Source organism: Hyperoodon ampullatus (assembly GCF_949752795.1).
Source record: "Hyperoodon ampullatus genome assembly, chromosome: 6".
NCBI classification, from domain to species: domain Eukaryota; kingdom Metazoa; phylum Chordata; class Mammalia; order Artiodactyla; family Ziphiidae; genus Hyperoodon; species Hyperoodon ampullatus.
This window is the reverse complement of record NC_136919.1, coordinates 64,262,932-64,285,992: the sequence shown is the minus strand read 5'-3', so window position 1 is coordinate 64,285,992 and position 23,061 is coordinate 64,262,932. Positions and strand designations below refer to the sequence as shown.

The 23,061-nt window shown below is 38.1% G+C and overlaps 1 protein-coding gene across 1 annotated transcript in view; it reads left to right on the top strand.

Annotated features, from left to right (window-relative positions):
• Positions 1-22,002, top strand: part of LURAP1L (leucine rich adaptor protein 1 like) — a gene marked incomplete at both ends in the record, with an annotated part of 47,654 nt that extends 25,652 nt beyond the window's left edge. The window contains one exon of the mRNA XM_079706037.1: positions 21,628-22,002. Coding sequence (XP_079562163.1) covers positions 21,628-22,002 — 375 coding nt within the window. The remainder of the gene's footprint in view (positions 1-21,627) is intronic.
• Positions 22,003-23,061: the final 1,059 nt, after the last annotated feature.

Genomic DNA, 23,061 nt, shown 5'->3' with positions numbered 1-23,061 from the left:
TGTTGAATAGAAGTGGTGAGAGAGTGCATTCTTGCCTTGTCCTTGACCTGAAAGGTAAAGCTTTCAGCTTTTTACCATTGGGTATGATGTTAGATGTGGGCTTTTAATACATATCTTTTACTTTGTTGAGGTAATTTCCTTCTATTCCTAGTTTGTTGAGTGTTCTTATCAGGAAAGGATGCCACATTTTGTCAAATGCTTTTTCTGCATCAATTGAGATGATCAAGTGTTTTTTGTCCTTCAGTCTGTTAGTGTGGTATATTTGATTGATTTTCCTATGTTGAATCATCTTTGCATTCCAGGAATAAATCCTACTTAGTCATAGCATATAATCCTTTTAATTTATTTTTTAATTCTATCTGCTAGTATTTTGTTGAGGATTTTTGTATCAGTGTTAATCACGGCTATCTGTTTACAGTTTTCTTATTGTATGGTATCTTTGATTTTGGTATCAGGGTAATGCTGCCTCATAAAATGACTTAGGAAGTACTCCCTCCTCTTCAAGTCTTTGGAAGACTTTGAGAAGGATTGTTCTTAATTCATCTTTAAATGTTTGGTAGAATTCTCCAGTGAAGCTGTCTGTTTCTGGTCTTTTCCTTGCAGGGAGGTTTTTGACTGATGATTCAACCTTCCTACTAATTATAGGTATAGGGGAGAAAAAAGTTTTCCTTGACCCTCTTAGGCCTGCAGCTGGGTCTGAAAATTAAACTGACAAAGGCATAGTAACAGGAGAAAAGCATACAAATTTGTTTATTTAATATAAAGTTTATGTGACATGGGAGCCTGCATAAGGAAATGAAGACATGAAGAAATGATTAAAACTGAGTATTTTTATGTTAGGTTTGCTGAAAAGCGGACTATCATGGAGAAATATCATAGGTCAAAGAGTATGAGCTCAGTATAATAAACTGGAGGAAACTTAGCAAGGCCTGTTGGTTCAGATTCTTTTCAGCGTGCCCTTGCCTTTGAAGATAAGGATGCTTCTTTCCTCTGAAGATAGGGAAGGGACCTCTCACCTGAGAGTTTTAGGACCTGTTTCAGGAGAAGACTGGGGAAAGGTGGTCAGAGTGGCCTTCCTGCTTCTGCTGTCTTCTCAAGCTCCTTCAGCTTAAGATATTCAGTATACCAAGTTTCCTTTTTTGGAGGTAGCCTGTCATGAATGTCATCATAGGCCTGTTTAGGTTTTATTTATATATGATTCAGTCTTGGTAGGTTTTATGTTTCTAGAAATGTATCCATTTCAACTAGCTTATCCAATTTGTTGGTGTATAATTGTTCACAGTAGTCTCTTATAACCCTTTTTATTTCTTCTGTAGCATCAGTTTTAATGTTTCCTATTTTATTTCTGATTTTTGTTATTTAAGCCTGCTCTCTTTTTTCCTTAGTTAGTTTAGCTAAGGGTTTGTTAATCTTTTAAAAAAGCAACTCAGTTTCATTGATTTACTTTTTATCACTTTTCTATTTTCTATTCTGTTTACTTCTGTTCTAATTTTTTTTAATTTCCTTTTTGCTAATTTTGAGTTTAGTTTGTTCTCCTTTTTATAGTTCCTTTAAGTGTAAAGTCAGATTGTTGATTTGTGATTTTTTTTTTCTTTTCCCAATGTAGGCATTTACTGCTATAAAGTCCAGGAGTTAACTAAGTTTTATTGAACACCATTGGGCCAGGCTCTATGCTATGTGTATACATTATTCCATGCAGTTCTTCCAACCATACTAATATAGTAATCCAGTAGGTAACATGTGCCATCTTCTGGATGAAAACATTGGTATAGAGAAAATACTAAGTAACATGTCTCATTGACCAAAATCTAAGAGCTAATTAGTGGAATAATTGTATTTTATCCCTGATCTTTCAAGATTCAAACCCAAGTTCTTTCTAGGATACCAGTCTGCCTGGGACACCACTTTCCTACACTGTTTAAGTTTGGAACTTCATAAAGATGTAGCAAAGAAATGCCCAAATATACTGAATCAAAAAGGAAAAAACAAAATAAAACAAAAAAATCTATTGTTCCTTAGTTTATTTAGAGAAAACGGTTAGGTAAAGTGTTTCTGTAAAGTGATATTACCAATGTATGAGCAAGAATCTGTTAAGATTATTTGAATGTCGACTAACTTTGTAGTTTTCACAGTGAAAAATAAATAGTGTCTGGATGGTAGTCTTTTCTTGACAAGCTTAAACAGAAACTGATACCTCTTAATTTTGACTAAGCATAAAGTTAAGGTGTAAAAGCAACTGAAAATATTTAGGGCTTTTACATAATGATACAGATCAAATTCTTAGCCTTGGTACAAAAATATTTTCCCATGAGTTGCAAAAGCTGAGAATGAGATCTCCTAATTATGATAATCATACTGCAATTCCACATAGTACCTTTTATCCGAGAACATCTAACCACTCCACAAGCTATAATGAATTGAGTCTAGCTGCATCTCTCTGAAGTAGCATGAGATATTATTTTGAAAGTGGTTAAGTATATTAAAGATGGCTAAAGCTGTCAAGAAAGTTGCTCAGAGTGAAATGAATCAGGAATCACCATATATCTTAGGAATCTATATCCTTGTTCCACAGAATGGAGCATCAGGCTATTTGTTTTTCTTCTTAGAGATTCTCAAATCATCATTCATTTAAAGAAATTATTACTACATTAACTTCTTTAACTGCTACAAGGATACAATTTAAAAAGGAAATCTTGCCTTAAGAACTTTTAAAAATGCACTCATTTAAAACATAAAGTGTGGGGCCTCCCTGGTGGCGCAGTGGTTGAGAGTCCGCCTGCCGATGCAGGGGATACGGGTTCATGCCCCGGTCTGGGAGGATCCCATATGCCGCGGAGCGGCTGGGCCCATGAGCCATGGCTGCTGAGCCTGCGCATCCGGAGCCTGTGCTCCGCAACGGGAGAGGCCACAACAGTGAGAGGCCCGCATACCACAAAAAAAAAAAAAAAAAAAAACATAAAGTGTGTTTAGCAATTAAGTTGAAAGGCATGTAACAAACTTCTTTTGTGTTCATTTAAAAAAAAAAAAGGCAGCATAAACATAGACTTCAGAGAAATTTAAGTATGTCCCTAAATAGGAAGTCAAAACTCAAGAGGAAGAACATATTTGTCATGAGAATTTTAAGAACAGTAAGACTGCGTTTATGGGGAGGAAATGGGAGATCAGAATAAGAATTTGGAGTCAAGACCCCTGGGCCTTTCTGTGTCACATGCTTGAAAAGCATTTCACCCGCATCTTTGCTCCTGATTTAAAAATGGAAAGCAGCCTTGCTTCACATGTACAAATAGACTTTTCTTGAATTCTCAGCCTGCTTCCTCCTAAGACAGAATCTATCACTTTGGATTCAGGAGCATGAAGTAGTAGGTTATTTACAGTTTGGCAAAACTCTAGAAAAAGATGCACAAGATATAGGTGGCCTGCTGTCAGTCTAAGCTCTAGTCCTTAGCTAACTTCCCTACACAGCCAAATTGTTTTCTTTAATATCTTTTGTTGTTGCAATTAGCAAAATTTTGTCCACACTGAAAATAGGCCTGAGATACTAATGAAGCCCCGTGAAGCTCTTTTGAGGGCAGCTTAGAGTCAGTAACCCACAGCATAGCAGTGTGGTGATATCATGATCAAGAGCTTCTGTTTAAGACAATATGGTGAGCTTTTCTACAGCATGGACTCTCACAGCATTTCTTACCCTTGCTCAGCACTCCAGACTCTCCATAACATGCCTCCAAATTACATGCTCACCTTCACCTCCAAAAACATTCTTGATCCTTGGCACCTCTGGTTGGCTTGCCACTTCCCTGATCAGGAAGTGAACTTTTACATCTCTAGTCTTTGCCTATTTTCTTCATTACAGGCTCAAATGATAATGTCCTTCTTGACACAAGCCACCCATATTCAACTCTCTCTATCCAAATCCACCTTGTTCGTCATTATGCAACTGACATAGGTCTTCTTTTCCCAAAGAAAATTAATCCATACTTATTCTCTGCTACATTACCATATACATATGGACCAGTTTTTTTCTCCCTCACCCATTTCTTCATTCAACATACCTTTGTTGATTTGCCATGTATTGAATACTAATAATCCCAGTCAGAAACTAGGATTAATGGATGGGATAGACCCATTGCACTGGAGGAGTCCCTGCTTACCACTTCTTTGTCATTTGTCTTTGCATTTGAGTATTATCACTATATCTGTTTCTGCCATGTCTTGAAAAATTCTCTGCCTTAAAAGATCCCTTAATCATGTGTAAACTCTTTCTACCAATGCAGTCATCTCCCAGAATCAAACTCTGGAATCATTCCAACAGTGTTCCATTGGACACATGGGGGAAATTTCACTTTTCTTTGCAAACTGTATACTCATCATATACTATTAATGTGATATTTTGGAGAATGAAGACATTTTAGGGCTGGAAGGAATCTTACAGATAATCTCCAATATTCTTACCTAACAACAGGAAAATGTAGGCATGGGAAGATTAGGTGACTTATTACAAGTCATAGGTTAAGTTACTAATGGAACCAAAACTAGAATCAAAGTTTTAGGTTTCCTTTTTATTCTCAACAAACTACCCCATCAGTGGGTAACTGAGTCACAGGACATCACTGATATAAATAAATAATAAGTCAGCCATCACCTCTGTTTTAAAAGCATTGTATGTTATTTCTTCCAGAAATAGATCAGTGTAGATATAAACATGACAAACTACATGACATTCAAAGAAGAGCAAACTCTTACACATCAGGTGAAATCATCTAATTAGAGTAAAATTCTAGGAGAATACTAAATTGGAAAAATAAACATAGTTTTTGAGGCAATGTCATTTAAAGGGCTAAATAATTTCATTTAAAATAAATCAAACACAGTAATTTTTCAAAATGGTATCATGCAAAGGGGCAGTTTAAACACTTTAATTTCTAAAAGACTAAAGATAGAAGCATATAAGTTTAGTTATTGACAATCTTCAGTGCCAGAGGCATCATTAAGCTATCTGCAGAAAATGGAAAGGGCTCAGTAAGATTATGAGCACTGTATCATCACAGTACTAGATATATGCTGAATCACAGATAATCAGAGAGAGAAAGCCATTGGAAATAAAGAACACAGGCATGTCCAGTCATTTGCTGTGGCTGCTGTGTAGCAAATGGGTGCCTTTGCAGAGACCCTAAAGACTAGCTTGGGTGTAAAAGATATATAAAAAATTTACCCCTGAATTTGGGGTCTTATCTTGGGAAGGTAAAATTAAAAGGGTTAAAGTATTATTAGAATAGATTTAGTTGTTTGATTAAAACACAAGCATATGTGCCTGGAAATAATGAATGGTCATAGTTTGGAGTTAAGAATACAACACAATTTTTAAGTCACTCAATAACTCTTTAAGTAACTTTTTTTTTTTTTTTTAATCAAGGACATGCCAAAGTCAACACAAAGAATGGAAACTTTTCAGGTTAGATAAGGAATCTATGCTATCTGGGCAGATTACACAGAAGAATAACCTTTTACTACCTCTTATTAAGAGCAAACTAAATTCTTCTACACCAATTTTTCATTCCAACAGAGGGGAAAAAACAACAACAACAAGTTCTAGCTTTGCATTAATAATAGCAGTAATTTATCCACAAACTCCTTTATAAAATTGTCTCCTAACATATTGTCTAAATATCTGATAACTAAACTGTTTAATATTTAATGAAATTTGTTGTTATTCACTGTTTTAAACCTATTTGTTTTCTTCTAATAAAGATTTAGATTTTAAAAAATTTATCTCCTAGTTAATCCATCAAAACTGAGCAAATTTTGCCAACATTTTTACACATTTTATTGCTTTTTTTCCAGAATCATTCTTTGTAGATATGATAATTCAAGGCAAATATAGTTTGGATTTGTTGGCATATTTACTTAGTTTCTATTTCAATTCAAGCTCTGTTCTTTACTATCTCCCTTCACATTCTGGAACAAACCGTATTAACTGAGAACAAAAATACTCTCCTCTTTGATAAGCAAAAACATTTAGTTATAGTTCTTTGCCATGTTTATTTCTAGTTTAATCTCAACAACCCATATAAGCCATAATTTTTAATCAAACTTATTATTCGTTCAGAGAAAAACTGGAAAGTAATCACTGTCATACATAAGCATTTTAGGAGACCAGCAAATCTTACACAACTACATTGTAAGATCTCCACAGCCAAAGACATACCTTTAACACTTTTGTAGATGGAAAAATATGTTCATTAAAATGACCCAAAGATATAGTCACTTTATTACTGTTAAAATTAAAAGCAAAGATATACATAACAATTGGTGTCCCATGTTTCAATATTCTATTTTCCTTAGAAATTAGATATCCATAGATTTTTAGTTATTAACTTGATTTATATTAAAGTTCTAAAATTAATATCTTGCAAATTATGTTTAAACTGACACAGTACAGAACATAATTACAGTTGAATCAAAAAAGATTAAGAGTTATAACGCAATATAGTTGAATACGTAACTACATGTTTTCTTAATCTCAGTATATGGAAGAAACATTAGCTTATCTCACAGTAAACCAGTATAAGAAATTTAGGAATTTAGTATTAACTGGTCTCTTCATTAGAAAATAAATCCAAACCTTAAAAAACAAAATAAAATTGTATGTTTAGTCTCCATACTGAAAAAAGCAAGGAAAAGGTATTCTGTGATTATAACCTAAAATTACCAAACGAATTCATGTCTAAAGATTCACTTTGATGCTTCTGCAATAACATTGTGAGGATTTTTTTTTCCTTAAAATGTCAGTACATTCAATATACTAGAGTTCGATTTTTTTATTTTCTTGAAATTCTGGGAATATTAAAATTTTGCAAGTATTTATTGTGTCTCTAATTAGAAAATTCTCTTTTTTCCTAAGAGACTTTATAATTTATTAGTATACTCTAGAAGTAGGGAAATATTTCATTTTCTTATCAGTGAGCAGTAAAAGGTTTTTCTCAATTAAATAGCCACCAACAGGACTTGAAACTTTAGTTCTACCACCCCAGGCACAGGGCACTAGAAAATTCAAAGCACACATTCTCAGAGTTACTCTACTAATCAATGGAAATAATATTTTGTACGTGGATTTGAGCACACCAAAAGACAAGCAAACAGTATAGAACAACTAACCATATTCCTTGTCATCTCTCACCCAAAAGAGAATAGATTCCCATCATCCTAACAGAGATCCCCAAGTGAACACATCATGAAACCAGATTGCCAATTAGAGCTACCCCAAATGGGGAATAATTTATAGATTATATCACCTTGAGTGGCCTAGGGGTTCAGTACACAAGTCCCTGGAATTGGCTATTTCACACATATTTTTTATACAGGAGAGTTCAGTACCCAGTTGTGGAAGTGGATATTACCTAAACAGTAAGTTAAGCAAAACTATTAGCAAAAATCCAAAACAATAACAACAAAGCAAACAAACCAGAATAAAAAGCACCAAGTCAGAAGAAAACTGAGAGTCAGAGAAGATAAAGTTCAATTGCTATTTGTGATTTCACTCCAGAGGCCACTTCCTGTGCAACTCTGTTTAACTAGTTCCAGCAGGTGAGCACACTACGCATCTTGATGGCAACCTCCAACCCTATCAAAGTGTAATTATTAAGTAGTTGGAAATATGGCTCTCGTACAAACAGAGGGAGCACGTGTTGAAGATTTATTTAGCTCATTTAATGAGAGAAGCATCAAGATGATATAGCTGGTCCAAAAGAGAGGAATAGTTTACATATTTTCTCAGGAAAGACATGAAATAATTTGGTTAGAGATAAAACTGTTTAATGTCGAGCAGGACAATAAAACCATAACTTTGAGATTTATTTGTTTTCACTGGACAGAAATCATTTTCATGTCTTCCACACACAAATCTACAAGTCAACTTACAATTTCATAAATCTGGGCCAAATTAGTAGTAAATTATGGGTCACACAAAGGTATCTCCCCATAGATAGATAAATTATGCTTTGGTAGACCTCTTAGGTTATGCCCCAGCACATCACTGAAGAGACATTTAAACTTGAGATCACTGATCATTTCCTTGGTTGTGTCCAGTCTACTGATACATTCATCAAAAGCATTCTTCATTTTTATTTTAGTATTTTTGACTTATAGCATTTCCTTTTGATCCTTTCTGCAAATTATCTCTCTGCTCACATTACCCACCTGTCCTTGCATGTTGCCTACTTTCTTCATTAGATCCCTTAGCATATTAATCATAGTTACTTTAAATTCCCAGTCTAAGAATTTCAAAGTGTGTGCCATATCTGAGTCTGGTTCTGATGCTTACTCTGTCTCTTCAGACTTTTTTGCTTTTTAGCATGTCTTATAATTCCTGGCTGAAAGCTGTATATGATATAAAAGGAACTGGGATAAATAAGTCTTTGATGTGAGGTTTTGATGTGAGGTTTTATATTTATCTGACTAAGAGTTAGATTGTGTTTACTGTACGCTGTAGCTGTAGGTATCAGAGAATACTATTTCCTCTAGGATCTTTTTTATGTCTATTCTGTTGTCTTTGGGTTTTCCTAGAGACTCCTCAAATAGAGCCTGAGGCCTGTGGTACGTTTAGCTGTAATCCCTTTTCTTATGCAGGAGCCCTATCAATGTGATGTTAGGTGTAGGGAAGGAGAGGCATTCTGTAGTCCATGATTAGGTCTCAGTCTTTTCGGGAGCCTGAGTTGGGCATTTTCCTTCCCCCAGGTTAGTTATTAGACTTTGGTAAAACCCCAGTCAGTGAGGCTCTGGTAAAACAGTTTCCCTGGACAGCAGGCCTTGTGAAGGAGAACGGAGAGCTCTGGGCATATTTGAGAGTGCTCACTTCGCCCCTGGCTGTGCCAGCAGCATTGGGGATAGTGAGAGCCTGGTGGGGTTGCAGGAGGAAAAACTCATGAAAGTGTGGGGCTCCCCCTGAAGTTTTTAACTCTCAAGCTAGTCCACACTGAATCTCCAGCACTCATCAATTAACAACTTTAAGTCTTCCTACTGATAATTGGCTCCAGATGGGCCTTCTGCTTCTGGGCATCTGTTTTCGGTAAGCTATGATCCTCTGTATCCACCTCTTTGTCTCCTGGGGGCAGCAGTTTACCCTGTGACATCAAGTCTCTGAGGGATCTGAGAGAAGTTGTTGATTTTCAGTTTAAGTTTCTTTCTTGTTGGGAAGATAGGAGTGATAACTTCCAAGCTCTTTATATATCAGATTGGAACCACAATAAGAATAATAATCAGCTTCACAGATTTGTTGTGATAATGACATTAAATGTACTAGATAAGTTAATATTTAAGGCATGGCATATAAGTAGCAGTTAATCAATGACAGATATGTTTATTAATATCCCTAAAGCTGTTTTTTTTTTTTAATGAGACAAAATCACTAGATAAAAAAAGTCAGTGTATGATCAGTAAATGTTGGAATATGGCAGGTGTTTCTCACTGGCCGCTCTTCAGGGTGTGAGATCATTGCTCCAACTTGCGTCATCTGGAGAGCCCCACCTACATTTTCCCAAATGAAAATATTTAGCCAGTGTTTAGGCATCATATGAAAAAGAAAAGAAAACTAATCTTCATCATAAAGTGGAATATTCCAAATATTACTGAATTATCAACATTCGGTAAAAAATGAATGGTTCTAAAAAAATGCCAGTGCCTCAGTTACATTTCCTATGCAAAAGGACCATTCTACAGAAGGCCCTTTCTAAAGAAAATGGGTTAATATATGAAATACAAAGTCTGGCTCATAGGAGGCACTCAATAAATAAAGGTTTTATCCTTAACCTAATCTCCTCCTTCCTTTCCCCTAGTGAGGCCAAATTAAAGTGAATTCTTCAAATGAAATGAAGAATTTTGAAAAGCAAGAGTGTAATTTAATGAATTTGTCAATATTGGAAATTCAAAGATATTAGTATAGTTAATCTTAGTGTATTCTAATTTCTTTAACTATCTCTGAATGTTATTATTTACATTTATTATCTTATACCCTCCATTTTATGACCATCAAATTATAGGGAGTATTATTTATAAGTGATATCTATTGAAAGCATCATCTGTGTCACTAAATACCAGAGATATCACTTGTCATTTCTCCTTGAGGGTAATAAGCCATCTTTTCTTAGGCAGAAGAAAGGTGGTCCTATGGGAGATGCCAATGGTGCCTCAATGAAGACCTTGAGTCCCTTGAACATTTCTTGTCTCCATCAATAAACATTTAACTACTTACTCAATTTTTTACCTTTTTCAAACTATAAAACAATGTCTCAATAGTGTAGCATTCCACAGACATGGCGGTGCAGCATCTATCATCCAAAATCATTCACAAGTAGAAAGATATCTAGATCCTTGCTACTCATAGTGTAGCCCATATACCAACAGCATTGGTGTATTAGTTATCCCCACTGCATAACAAATACTCCAAAACTTAACAAGGTAAACAACAAACGTGTTATCTCACAGCTTCTATGAGTCAGAAGTCTGGGCACAGACCTGAGTGACTCTGGATTAGGGTCTCTTCCAAGTCTGCAATCAGCACGTCAGTTGGGGCTGCTGTCACATCAAGGCCCTATTCAGGGAGCATCTGCTTCCAAGCTCACTCACATAGCCAGTAGCGCTTGGCAGTCCTAGCACCTTGCTAGCTGTTGTCCTGAGATATCAGTTCCTTACCATGGAGATCTCACAATAGGACAGTTCACAGCCTGGCAGATGGCTCTCCTCAGAGCAAGTGGGAGAGTATACCCAAGACAGAAAGCACAGTCTTTTTGTAATCTTTTCTCAGAAGTGACATCCCATCATCTTTGCCATATTCTATTCCTGAGAAACTAGTCAATAGGTCCAGTCTGCACTCAAGGGCAGGGAACTGCACAAGGATGTAGATCCCAGGAGAGAGGGGGTTTATTGGGAGATATCTTAGAGGCTGCCCACCTGTATTGGCATCCACTGGGAACTTGTTAGAAATGCAGGATCACAGAACTAGTGAAGAGAATCTGAATTTTTTTTCTTTTTTTTTTTTTTTTTTTTTGCGGTTCGCGGGCCTCTCACTGTTGTGGCCTCTCCTGTTGCAGAGCACAGGCTCCGGACGCGCAGGCTCAGCGGCCATGGCTCACGGGCCAAGCCGCTCCGCGGCATGTGGGATCTTCCTGGACCGGGGCACGAACCCATGTCCCCTGCATCGGCAGGCGGACTCTCAACCACTGTGCCACCGGGGAAGCCCAAGAATCTGAATTTTAACAGGATTCCAAGGTGATCCACATGTCAAGAAGCACTGCTCTAAGGAGCAAGGGCCACGTGCTTTATTCTGTTGCAGAGGCTGCTTCCTCACTTAATTTTACTCACTGGTTAATGTTACTTTCTAACAATTGCAAAGATTAATTTTCCTTGCAACTCAGTTCTCTCATACTCAACAAATAGGAAAAAACGTAGGGCTCCTGAAGGACTACTGGGCTGCAGATAGCAGATTAGAAAGAGTTGAGGGACTGAGGAAGAAAAAGGGAGCAAAAGGACTGTGACAAACAGATCTAACATCAATATCCAGTAATTACTGAAAGAGAAGATTGAGCATTTGTACAAGGAGGGATGTTCAGGACCATGGGGAAAAAGGACGAATGTCCTATTCCCTCAACAGCCCCTAAGTGCATTGCTGAATAATTCTGAATTAGAAATACTCTGTTTATGGTGGTGGCCTCTTACTACTTGATTCTGCTTGGGTTTACTTCCTTCTGTTTACCAAGATAGAGAAGTTCACAGCATATTTTAGAAATAAACTATCAAAAATTATAATACAGAAATGCAAATACTTAAGTGAGTTTTAGACATCTTGATTATTCCCTTTCCAAATACATTTTATATCTCAATGATGCTTAAAGAATAATGTACATTCAATATTTGAAACCTTTCTATTAAAAAAACACTAATAACTTTGGTATAAATATTTTATGTCTTCCTCAAATTCTTCTTAGGGGAAAAGATAAAATTCCACTGAGCTTTTAATCCTCTATTAAAAAATGGCCTAAGGGGAAAAATGAAAATCTCTAATCTACTTATTATAAACATAGTAGATTAGGGAAAGCCTCTATTCTATACCTTCAGTGGTAAACTGGAGCCGACTCCTACTTGGGTGTGGGAGATGTTTGTTAAATTTTTAGGAGTTTTACATACTAGTTTTTAACCACAGTCACAACTAAAACTTAAAGTATGTATATAAACCTACAAATTAATAATTTATATGAAAAAACAAAGGTAACAAATACTCAAAATCATCACTTTGTGATTATTTTCTACATTTTACGATTAATTTTTTTTTTTTAGGTTATTTAAAACATTTGTTGTATCTACAGGGTTTTCACACTAGGTAATGCTGTACTACTGAGTATCTCTTACCAACCCTGTTTAGTGACATCACATTGGTGGCTTGAAACTGGCCATGGTAGGAGTATTTACAGCACAGAAATTGGAAAATGCTATAAATCAGAACTTGACTTAATTTTGTTGATTGTCCTCAAGACAGGGAAATGTTAATACTACAGATTCAGCTTAAAAGTGTGTCATGTCCTTAGCTATTACATTATCAATAGCACAAAAAAATTGGTAAATACTCTTCACGCAGTCAAAAACTACTATCCAGTTCAGCAAAATTGCTCCCATAACTGACAAACCAGTAAAGTTCAGACGTAACTCGTGCTAAGGCTGAAACAGGCTTCAATTTAATGAAAATAATTTGTACTAGGGTGAAAAACACTTTAACAACAGATCACGTATCAGATTTAAGGATGAAAAATTATTTAGAAAAGAGTAAGTGGATTAGGATCAATTCTATTTGTTAAATTATGGTTGAAACTGAAACCACAAGTTGCTGTACATACAAGAATTCAACAAAAATGAACAAAAGCAGTCTCTGAGAATCAATTAGTTACAGTATATGGAATTTATAATAAAAGGTACTGTATATTTTAGTGTTATTTGTGAAGAGTGTGCTACACATCTTTTGTATCAGAACAGTTTCTACTACATGCATGTATGCATGTTTGTGTATGTGTACGTTGTGTGCATAGTTTTGCCAGGGAGCCAATTATTCAACATCTACCAGCACACTACCCTGCCTCCTTCCCTCCCAAGGGAAACATGGCCACTACAAATCATAGAGGGGTACATTACCATATCCTAGTCTTCCACGTAAAAATATCATTTTAAGTTCTAAATTAAAAAAATGCACATGCAGAGAGAACATTTATTATAAGTTAGTGGAAACACTTCTTGGCTGGTCTGTGCTCTGCTACAAATGTGGGGAGTCCATGTTTTAGTGACATCATTCCAAATGAATTTCAGCTCAGGTGATTTACAGTCTCTTACATTAGCCAAAACTACACTTTGCATATACATATTAAAAGCTCTCAGGAAAACAATTTTCACTGTACTAGGATATGGAAAAGGAATTGACGTCATAGGCATCTAAGTATCAACTGGACCTAAAACCTGACCGAATAAGGCTGAAAAGCTCTCTGTCTTACTTTGGTAATCAGAGGACTCACCAGCAGACACTATACAGATCTCATGAGCAGGCCTGGTGGCAGGAATTTATGTTTAAGATTCAGGGGAGTCACATGTGCCCCTTTCAAATAAACCAGATGCAGCTTTCTAATTTATCAAAACAACATCAATTGGTCAGCTGTGCTGATGATAGTGTTTTTATGTAGTAGTTTAGTCTTTGGGGAAATTACTCTTCTGTGAGGCTTTAAGAAAAAAGTGAACTGTTTTAGTTAATGTTCAATTCCACATAAAAACAACTCGAATGGAGGAAGACAAAGCTGAATGATATAAAAATGGAATCCTTTGTTGCCCAATTCAAAACAAACTCTGTTGTAAATTTTGAACTGGCTAAGAAAGCAGAGGAAAGCTTTGGCAGAATAACACTGACTTGTAAATGCTACAGGCTCTTCTCCTAAAGCACTCTAAACCAAAAATAGTGGGTGCAAATATTGTAGAGTGTCTTCTCAGACTGTAAAGAGACAGTGATATCCTTATGGGTCCTCTGAGAGAACAGCTAGAGGAGTGCTTTAGAATTACAGCTATTAATAAAACTGCTGGAAATTTTAAGGATGAGTAGGCAGAAAATCTTCTGTATTCATCAAACTGACGATGAGGATTTGGCAAATTTGAAGAGGGAGCAAATTTAGACACGAGGAGGTTATATAAAGGGAACATCCAGATAATCTACTGGGATAAACTACTGGAAAAACAATATTCTAAGCACCCTTACAACAGCTCTTTAAATGAGTACACATAGATGCTTTTTTTTTTTTTTTTTTTTTTTTTTTGCGGTACGCGGGCCTCTTACCGCTGTGGCCTCTCCCGTTGCGGAGCACAGGCTCCGGTCGCGCAGGCTCAGCGGCCATGGCTCACGGGCCCAGCCGCTCCGCGGCATGTGGGATCCTCCCGGACCGGGGCACGAACCCGCATCCCCTGCATCGGCAGGTGGACCCCCAACCACCGCACCACCAGGGAAGCCCCACATAGATGCTTTTGATTTTTTTTTTTGTATATTTAGAAATAAATATGGCTAGAAAAGAGGCCTCCCATTAACTACAAATTTGAAAAAATGCTGATTGGTTTCTTCTACTTACACACTAGGATTAGAGCATCACATTAAAAGGTAAATCTTATTTATTTTCCTTTCTTCATGTGCATGATTATGAACTTGCTTGCAAAGTAGTCTTTCTTCTAATTCATATAACAGCTTTCTGGACATTTGGGATTTGGGTCACGGATACTGTGGATTTTATTGTAGGGATTTATAATTGGGAGATGGCTTGCTTTCATCTGATTAGTCAATTCCCATAAATAAAAGGATAAAAATGGTGCAGGAGAGCTTTGTGAGAAAGATGAACACACGGCGCTGTGCAAGCCTGCATGATGACAAGGTGGAGTGAGCAATGTCCCTATTTGGCAGATACATCCAGCAACTCATGTGCACATTTCAGTTAATATATAGACCTATTAAAGATGATATGTATGTTTATCTTGGAGCAGACACAAATACGATTTTTAGTGAAACTCAAATGGCAGAAGCTAAAATTACTATTACCACACAATTTCTGATAAGGTGATTAAAATTCACAGAGAGCTCAAACTTTAGCCATGAGTTTTTTACTAGCTAAGTGATCTGCTGGAGATGGAGCAGCAAATTGATTGGTCTGTCTCCTGTAGAGCTTGCATGGTTCTCTAGTCATGGAAACAATTTTGTAATCAAATGGCCAAAGGAATGACAAACAATCAGAGACTGTTAGAATGAAGAGTAATCCTGAGACAATCTGATCTACAGAATCTTCTTAGCAAATAACATTTTCAATGAAACCTCAATATAAAAAGCAGACAAAAGTGCTAGGTGGATTCCTCAGTTGAATTAAATCTTCATTATTGGGCAGAAATTAGTCTTTGTTCACAGACTGCTTTCCTACATTCACTGGATCCTGTGGCTCACTGGAGCTCAGAATAAACCCCCAGGATTCTTCTTCATGTATATGGAAGTTGTATATGCCAAGCCACCTTGCCCAAAGGTCAACAGGTAGATGGTGGCAGTGGCAGGCCAGAGCCCTGTCCTGTGTTCCTCACACCATCACCAAAGAAGTCAACTTAGTTGGTAACTCCCTAATTAAATGAAAATGTGACCACCTTCTCTCTTTCTTGGATTCCACTGACCCAATTCATAACCTTTGTATTCTTACAGTATTAAAATGATAGTCTGGACAAAAACATAGATCTGGAAAAGTTTATTATTAAGAATATTTGCAAGATCTTTTCTGACCCACCTCCTAGAGTAATGAAAATAAAAACAAAAATAAACAAATGGTTCCTAATGAAACTTAAAAGCTTTTGCACAGCAAAGGAAACCATAAAGAAGACAAAAAGACAACCCTCAGAATGGGAGAAAATATTTGCAAACAAAGCAGCAAAGGATTAATCTCCAAAATATACAAACAGCTCATGGAGCTCAATATCAAAAAAACAAACAACCCAATTAAAAATTGGGCAGAAGACCTAAATAGACATTTCACCAAAGAAGACATACAGATGGCCAAGAGGCACATGAAAAGATGCTCAACATCACTAATTATTAGAGAAATGCAAATCAAAACTACAATGAGATATCACCTCACAGCAGTCAGAATGGCCATCCTCACAAAATCTACAAACAATAAATGCTGGAGAGGGTGTGGAGAAAAGGGAACCCACTTGCACTGTTGGTGGGAATGTAAATTGATACAGCCACTATGGAGAACAGTATGGAGGTTCCTTAAAAAACTACAGATAGAACTACCATATGACCCAGCAATCCCAAAGTACTGGGCATATACCCTGAGAAAACCATAACTCAAAAGGACACATGGGGGCTTCCCTGGTGGCGCAGTGGTTGAGAGTCTGCCTGCCGGTGCAGGGGACACGCGTTCGTGCCCTGGTCCGGGAGGATCCCACATGCCATGGAGCGGCTGGGCCCGTGAGCCATGGTCGCTGGGCCTGCGCGTCCGGAGCCTGTGCTCTGCAATGGGAGAGGCCACAGCAGTGAGAGGCCCGCGTACCGCAAAAAAAAAAAAAAAAAAAAAAAAAAAAGGACACATGTACCCCAATGTTCATTGCAGCACTATTTACAATAGCCAGGACATGGAAACAACCTAAATGTCCAATGATAGATGAATGGATAAAGAAGATGTGGCACATATATACAATGGAATATTACTCAGCCATAAAAAGGAATGAGACTGGGTCATTTGTAGAGATGTGGATGGACCTCGAGTTTGTTATACACAGGGAAGTAAGCCAGAAAGAGAAAAACAAGTATCGTATACTAACGCATATATGTGGAATCTAGAAAAATGGTACAGATGAACCTATTTGTAGGGCAGGAATAGAGATGAAGATGTAGAGAACGGACGTGTGGACACAGAGGGGTAAGGGGAGGGTGGGACGAACTGGGAGATTAGGTTTGACATAAGTACACTACCGTGTGTAAGACAGATAGCAGTGGGAGCCTGCTGTATAGCACAGGGAGCTCAGCTCGGTCCTCTGGGATGACCTAGATAGGTGGGATGGGGTGGGGGGTGGGAGGGAGGTCCAAGAGGACGGGGATATAGGTGTACATATAGCTGATTCATTTCACTGTACAGCAGAGACTAACACAACGTTGTAAAGTGATTTTACTCCAATTAAAAAGAAAAAAAGAATATTTGCTCTTTCAAGACCCCCCATTTCAATTTCTACCCTAGACCCAGTTCACTGCTTGTTCAAAAATGACATGAAATTTCAGGCTTCATTCAGTCTGGAGTTGAGAGACCTGTTAGGCTACAATCCTAAAGCATGAGAGACTTATGAAGTACAAAGACGGATTGCATTGCAATAACTGCAATGGCCAGAGTGGACAAGTGAAGAGGAAAAGAGGAAAGGACACTGACCTCTCTTTGGATCAATGAATGAAAACCTTACAAAACAATTTTTTTTTTTTGGTAATGTCCTATTTGTTTGTTCCCTTTAACTTTTTTCACCAAGCGTTCACAGAACAACTGTGCTGTGCTAGTATCACTTATTACCTCGGAACAAACAGAGTAATGTTTGGAGTGTGATTCACCCCATGAAGTCCACTTCCTTTCAGAGATACTATCTTGTGATCTGTACATTTAAGCCAGGAATAACCTTGCCCCAGTTATTCAGTGTTTGAATTCTGTGAATAAATGGGAATGGGATTTCAGGCTGGATTTGCTTCAATACTGCAAAGCTCTTTCCTGAAGTTACCTTATTCTTTCCCTTCAAGTATCATATCACAGCAAAACCCAAGGGAGGGGCGTTCCTGACAGATGGTTCAGCCCGAAGCAATCATTCAGCCCTTGGACAAATACTAATTGTATACCTACTATGTGCCAAGCACTCTTGTAAGGTCTTGGGCACAGAGTGGTGAACAGGACAGACCAAGTCCCCTTCACTGGGATGCTTACAAGCTCATGTGGGACACAGAAAATAATAAGTAAACAATAATCAGCAGGATGATTTCCACGAGTCCGAAGTATTATGAGGGAACATAAAAACATAGAAATGTTGTGTACAACTAAGCATGGGGATTGGATACCATGATTGATCAGGAAGGGGCTCTCCAAGGAGGGGTCACTTAACCTCAGACAATGAGGAGGGCCTCCCAACTCCCCATATCCTCAGAGTAAAGCCCTGGGATCTTACATGACCTCAAGTGAGAAAACCACACATATTTCTGCCCAAGGGGCAAGTCTACTGTCTTTTTTTTTTTTTTTTTTTTATTAGTTTCTGCTTTATAACAAAGTGAATCAGTCATACATATACATCTGTTCCCACATCCCTTCCCTCATGCATCTCCAATGGATGGCCAGACTTCCTAAGGACTGACATAGCAACAGTGAGGAAAGGCAGGGCAGCTACTGGAGACAGAAGCCACGCTGTGATTTAGTCCTGTGGTGAATTGTTCCTACTTTGAAGGTTCATCAGCAGTAGCATAATCGCACCTTAGTTCCAGGAGAAAGCAGTGTGAAGTGGCCTGGAGCGCCAGGTAATGGGCAGGAAGCCGTGGGCTCCCACGGTGGGAAGCTGTTTACTCTCTCCCCAGGAGGACACAGGGTTAGACACAGTTAAGTCTGTAATCATTATCAGCCAGATCAACACATTCTAAGTGACTTGCTTTCGTCATTTTTCCTCTAACAGTGGTTCAATGGCCTGTGAATGTTTGCTTTCAGAAGAAAAGAATTTTTTTTTTATTTCAATAAATCATCCATGGTCAAAGGAAGCTTTTGTTACTTCAGCGTCTACTCCCCTCTCATTCATATTGCTCAACAAAACTGAACAATTTTTATGTGATGCAGCCACTGTGTAGCTCAGACAAAAACTGCTGGAAAAAAACTATCCTAAGTATGTTTTAACCCCCATTTGACATAGTTGCCGGGAATGTGTATTATTGTTGTCTCAAGAGCTGAACTTTCTCAGATCCTAAAATTATGATTATTTCCAAAAAAAAAAAAAGCAATCCATGCTTAAGACAGACCTTAAGAGATGTACGAAATGTAAGACATGGCTTCTTTAAGGAACTGAAAGCTTACCTGAAGAACCAGTGGGAAGACACAATAATAGGTAGCAACATAAGTGTACAAAATTAAGGTATACTGTTAGATACAAACTAAAAGGAGGGAGAGGTTAAGCGGGCCAACAGAAGAGGCTAGAATCAGCAAGTGGTGCATGATGGGAGAAGTAGGACTTCAAGAATGAGGAGGATCTGGAGAGCAAGAGAGTCAAGTATTTCAAGTGAGGACAGTAACAGGGACCACGCCCAGAGCTGGGCACGCGCGGGAACATTTTCACAGTACAGGGTGGGGATGTGAATAAATGCAGCTGTGGTTCATTTGCGGAGCTGTCGGGAAATGGTCACACTTATATTGCACCATGCCTACAATGGGCACAGCAAGTTTTATCAGCTACAGATGCCTAACTGAAGAATTTTGTAAGACTTTGGTTCCTATTTATTTTCTAGGCTCCTTAGTGGATGTAAGCAAATTGTGGATGATTTGTAAATATTTGTTGTATTGCTTGTAATTTGAACAGTATCTTGATGACTCATGGAGTATGGGGAGTATTTGAATATGAAGATGGCCAAAAAAGTATCTTTCCCCCACACAACATGACTGCAAGGTCACTGAGACAACACCACAAATAGAAAAGCATCTCAAGACTTACTAAGTTCTGCTCATGAATACCTCAGAGAGAAATGATTTTCATTCCTGACCCCCCTATGCATTTTTGGTGCATTTCTCAGAGAAGATAAGGTAGTCACCCAAGCTACTTTATTTAATACCCTAGCAAAACTAAGGGTTTTTAAACTGTACTTCATGCTTTTTAGATTTATACATACATACATATGTGTGTGCATATACATGCACACACACACATTTCAACCTATAATCTTACATCTTTGAAGTCACTGTAGAAATTCCATCTGTCCCAATATCTGTTTATCATATTCACTCAATCCAAAGTTCCCCTTCAGTTATAGATTAACTCCTACCCAGGAAATATTTTTACAATATGAATGCATACATTTGAAGACAATAGGCTTCTTTCTCCCTTATGGCTTGAGTCACTCACGACTGAGTGCCTTTGAGAATTCTAGAAACCCACAAATCTGAATTAGTCCTGGGTCTTAAAGAGAGAATTAGCAAACTCCAGCCTCTTGGGTTAAAGACCCCAACAGAAGAAACTGGAATCCCTTTCAAACCATAATGAGTGTGCCTAGGACCTCTGGTGGCCAAATTTGTCTCTGCCTCCCTGTCCAGGCCCTGGCGTTTTTGTAGGAGCCTTATTTCTTCCGTTCCAATAAGAACAAGGGCTATCATGAGACTTCTTGCAGCCTCCCTTTCCCCACCTTCCCCAGAACCACACCCTTGATGTTAACATATATTCCCATTGAACTGTAGGGCCTACAAAGAAATTCTGCTTTGTGGCTGAGAAGACAGATTTCTCTGAAGTAACTTAAAACCATCAAAAAGACTATACACCTAGAAAGCACTTTGGGGAGTTCTAGAACCTTCCCAGAGTCTCATATCCAATTTTGACTGGGACTGCCCTAGACAAATTTGAAGGAAATAATCAGATCTACAGAAAACATCTGTACATTCATTGTGTAGAGTGGACTGGCCTTGTATATCAGCACACTTTTGGATTCAGGGAATATTAAAACACTTTGGTTCTTCTTAAAAATAAAAGCATTATTCAGCATTATATATTTGTCAACACAGTCATAAAAAGTGCAGACCTTTTCTGTACTCTGAACTTTTTTTTTGTAGATTTCAGTTTCTTCATCTATAAAATGGGGATAAAAATAATAATACCTATGGCACAGGGTTACTGTTATAATGTAATGAGTGTTGAGGTTTTGTAATGGTGCTTGCCACATCATCACTCAAAAAATAGGAGCTGCTGCAATGACGATGATGATTCCTTAATTTATACATGCCTCTTCTCCCCACCTCTCAATATCCACACACATATTCTCAATTAACATGGATAAACTATTAATCTGGCCAAAGAGAGAATAAGTTTCTTGACAGAATCTGACATTCAATAGGTTATTTCCAGGCAGCTCGGTTAGGGTCAGGGATGCAGGTAGAGTTTTATCGTGCTTTTGGAGCCTGAGGGGGCTGACAGGAAGTGAGTTCTTTGATCAAGACTTCTACCATTTGTCAGCAGTTTTCAAAAAGATCCTGCACTCAAGTGAATTTGTATTTTATTCTATGAATTTAAAATCATGGACTGCAGAAGACAGAATTTAAATGCCTTTTGGGTCTTTCAAGAACACAGAATAGGGTTTCCCTGGTGGCGCAGTGGTTGAGAGTCCGCCTGCGATGCAGGGGACACGGGTTCGTGCCCCGGTCTGGGAGGATCCCACATGCCACGGAGCAGCTGGGCCCGTGAGCCATGGCTGCTGAGCCTGCGTGTCCGGAGCCTGTGCTCCGCAACGGGAGAGGGCACAACAGTGAGAGGCCCGCGTACCGCAAAAAAAAAAAAGAACACAGAATAACAGGCAGGTCTCTCCTCTCCCCCTGTCCTCCGCAGGTTAACCTCAGAGCCACAGACGGCAGGCTCATGCGCCAGTTGCTCCTGATCAATGAGAGCATTGAGTCCATCAAGTGGATGATTGAAGAGAAAGCCACCATCACCAGCCGAGGCAGCAGTCTCAGCGGCAGCCTGTGCAGCTTACTGGAGAGTCAGAGCACCTCCTTATATGGCAGCTACAACAGCCTCCACGATGGCAGCGACGGGCTGGATGGCATCTCCGTGGGGAGCTACCTGGACACTTTGGCAGATGATGTCCCAGGCCATCAGACCCCGTCAGACTTGGACCAGTTCAGTGACAACTCAGTCATAGGGGACTCACACACACTGCACAAGCGTCCCAAATTGGATTCTGAATACTACTGCTTTGGCTAACGACCCAGTTTTTTGCATGGGATTGGTGTGCAATTAACTTGTATTTATCCCTCTTCTCCGCTGCTATATTTTTGGTGTGATTTTTTTTAATATGACAACCTTTTAAAAAGAAGCTTATTTTGGACGGCTTGATGGTATTTCTGTTGCTCCTAGTATTTCTCACCTGGACTGATTTATCTTTGTCTCTCTTATGTCTCTATTTTTATTTATTACAGTGATTTTTCTCCCTTCTTTCACAGTGGCACAAATAAGGTAGGGGGAAAAGAATAAGCAATAATTATGTTTTTGCTTCTGTTTTCAGGGCAAGGGGTCAGGCATTACAAGATAAACTTTGCTAAATTTTACAATAAACCAAAGTCTGATAGTAGCTAATTTTGTTGCTTGTATTCTTAAATGTTTCAAAGATTCATTTTCCAGAAGACACTGAGGTTTATTACTGTTTGTATGTTAGGTTGAACAAAATGCTTGGGACAAAGCTAGGCATTATTTCTAGGCCACAATGCCCTAGCATGAAGTCAATAATACAGTAGTCACACAATTCTCATGACAATCATTTGGAAGCCCCAACTCTAAGCAATCTGTTCAGTTAAATTTGCTGTTCATAGATCAGCATTTTGTTGTCAGTGATTCTAACTCAAGCTGTAGACTAAGTTGTGTAATTATATATATGATTCTCCCAAATTTCAAAGAATAATTGAGATTAGGTATGGAGGTGATTAGAGGTTAAGGTGTCCTAAATTTAATTGTATTTTGAGATTTTGTTGATGCTTACTGCATACATTTTACAATTCTAGGATATATAAAGACATAGATGCACACGATGGATGGATGGATGGATGGATGGATGGATGGGTGGATAAAGTGGGAAGTAGAATCACTATTCCCTTAAGAAGTCTCATAGTCTAATAGATCCTTTCATCCTGGGATGGGTAAATAATCTCTTAATTTTCTGAAATGACATCTGAAAATATCACTCGTACTGAACATTTAGTTTTGATGTAATATTATTAACCCTCTACATTTCTTTTACCTTGATGATTCCTAGTGAGTGAATCTTAT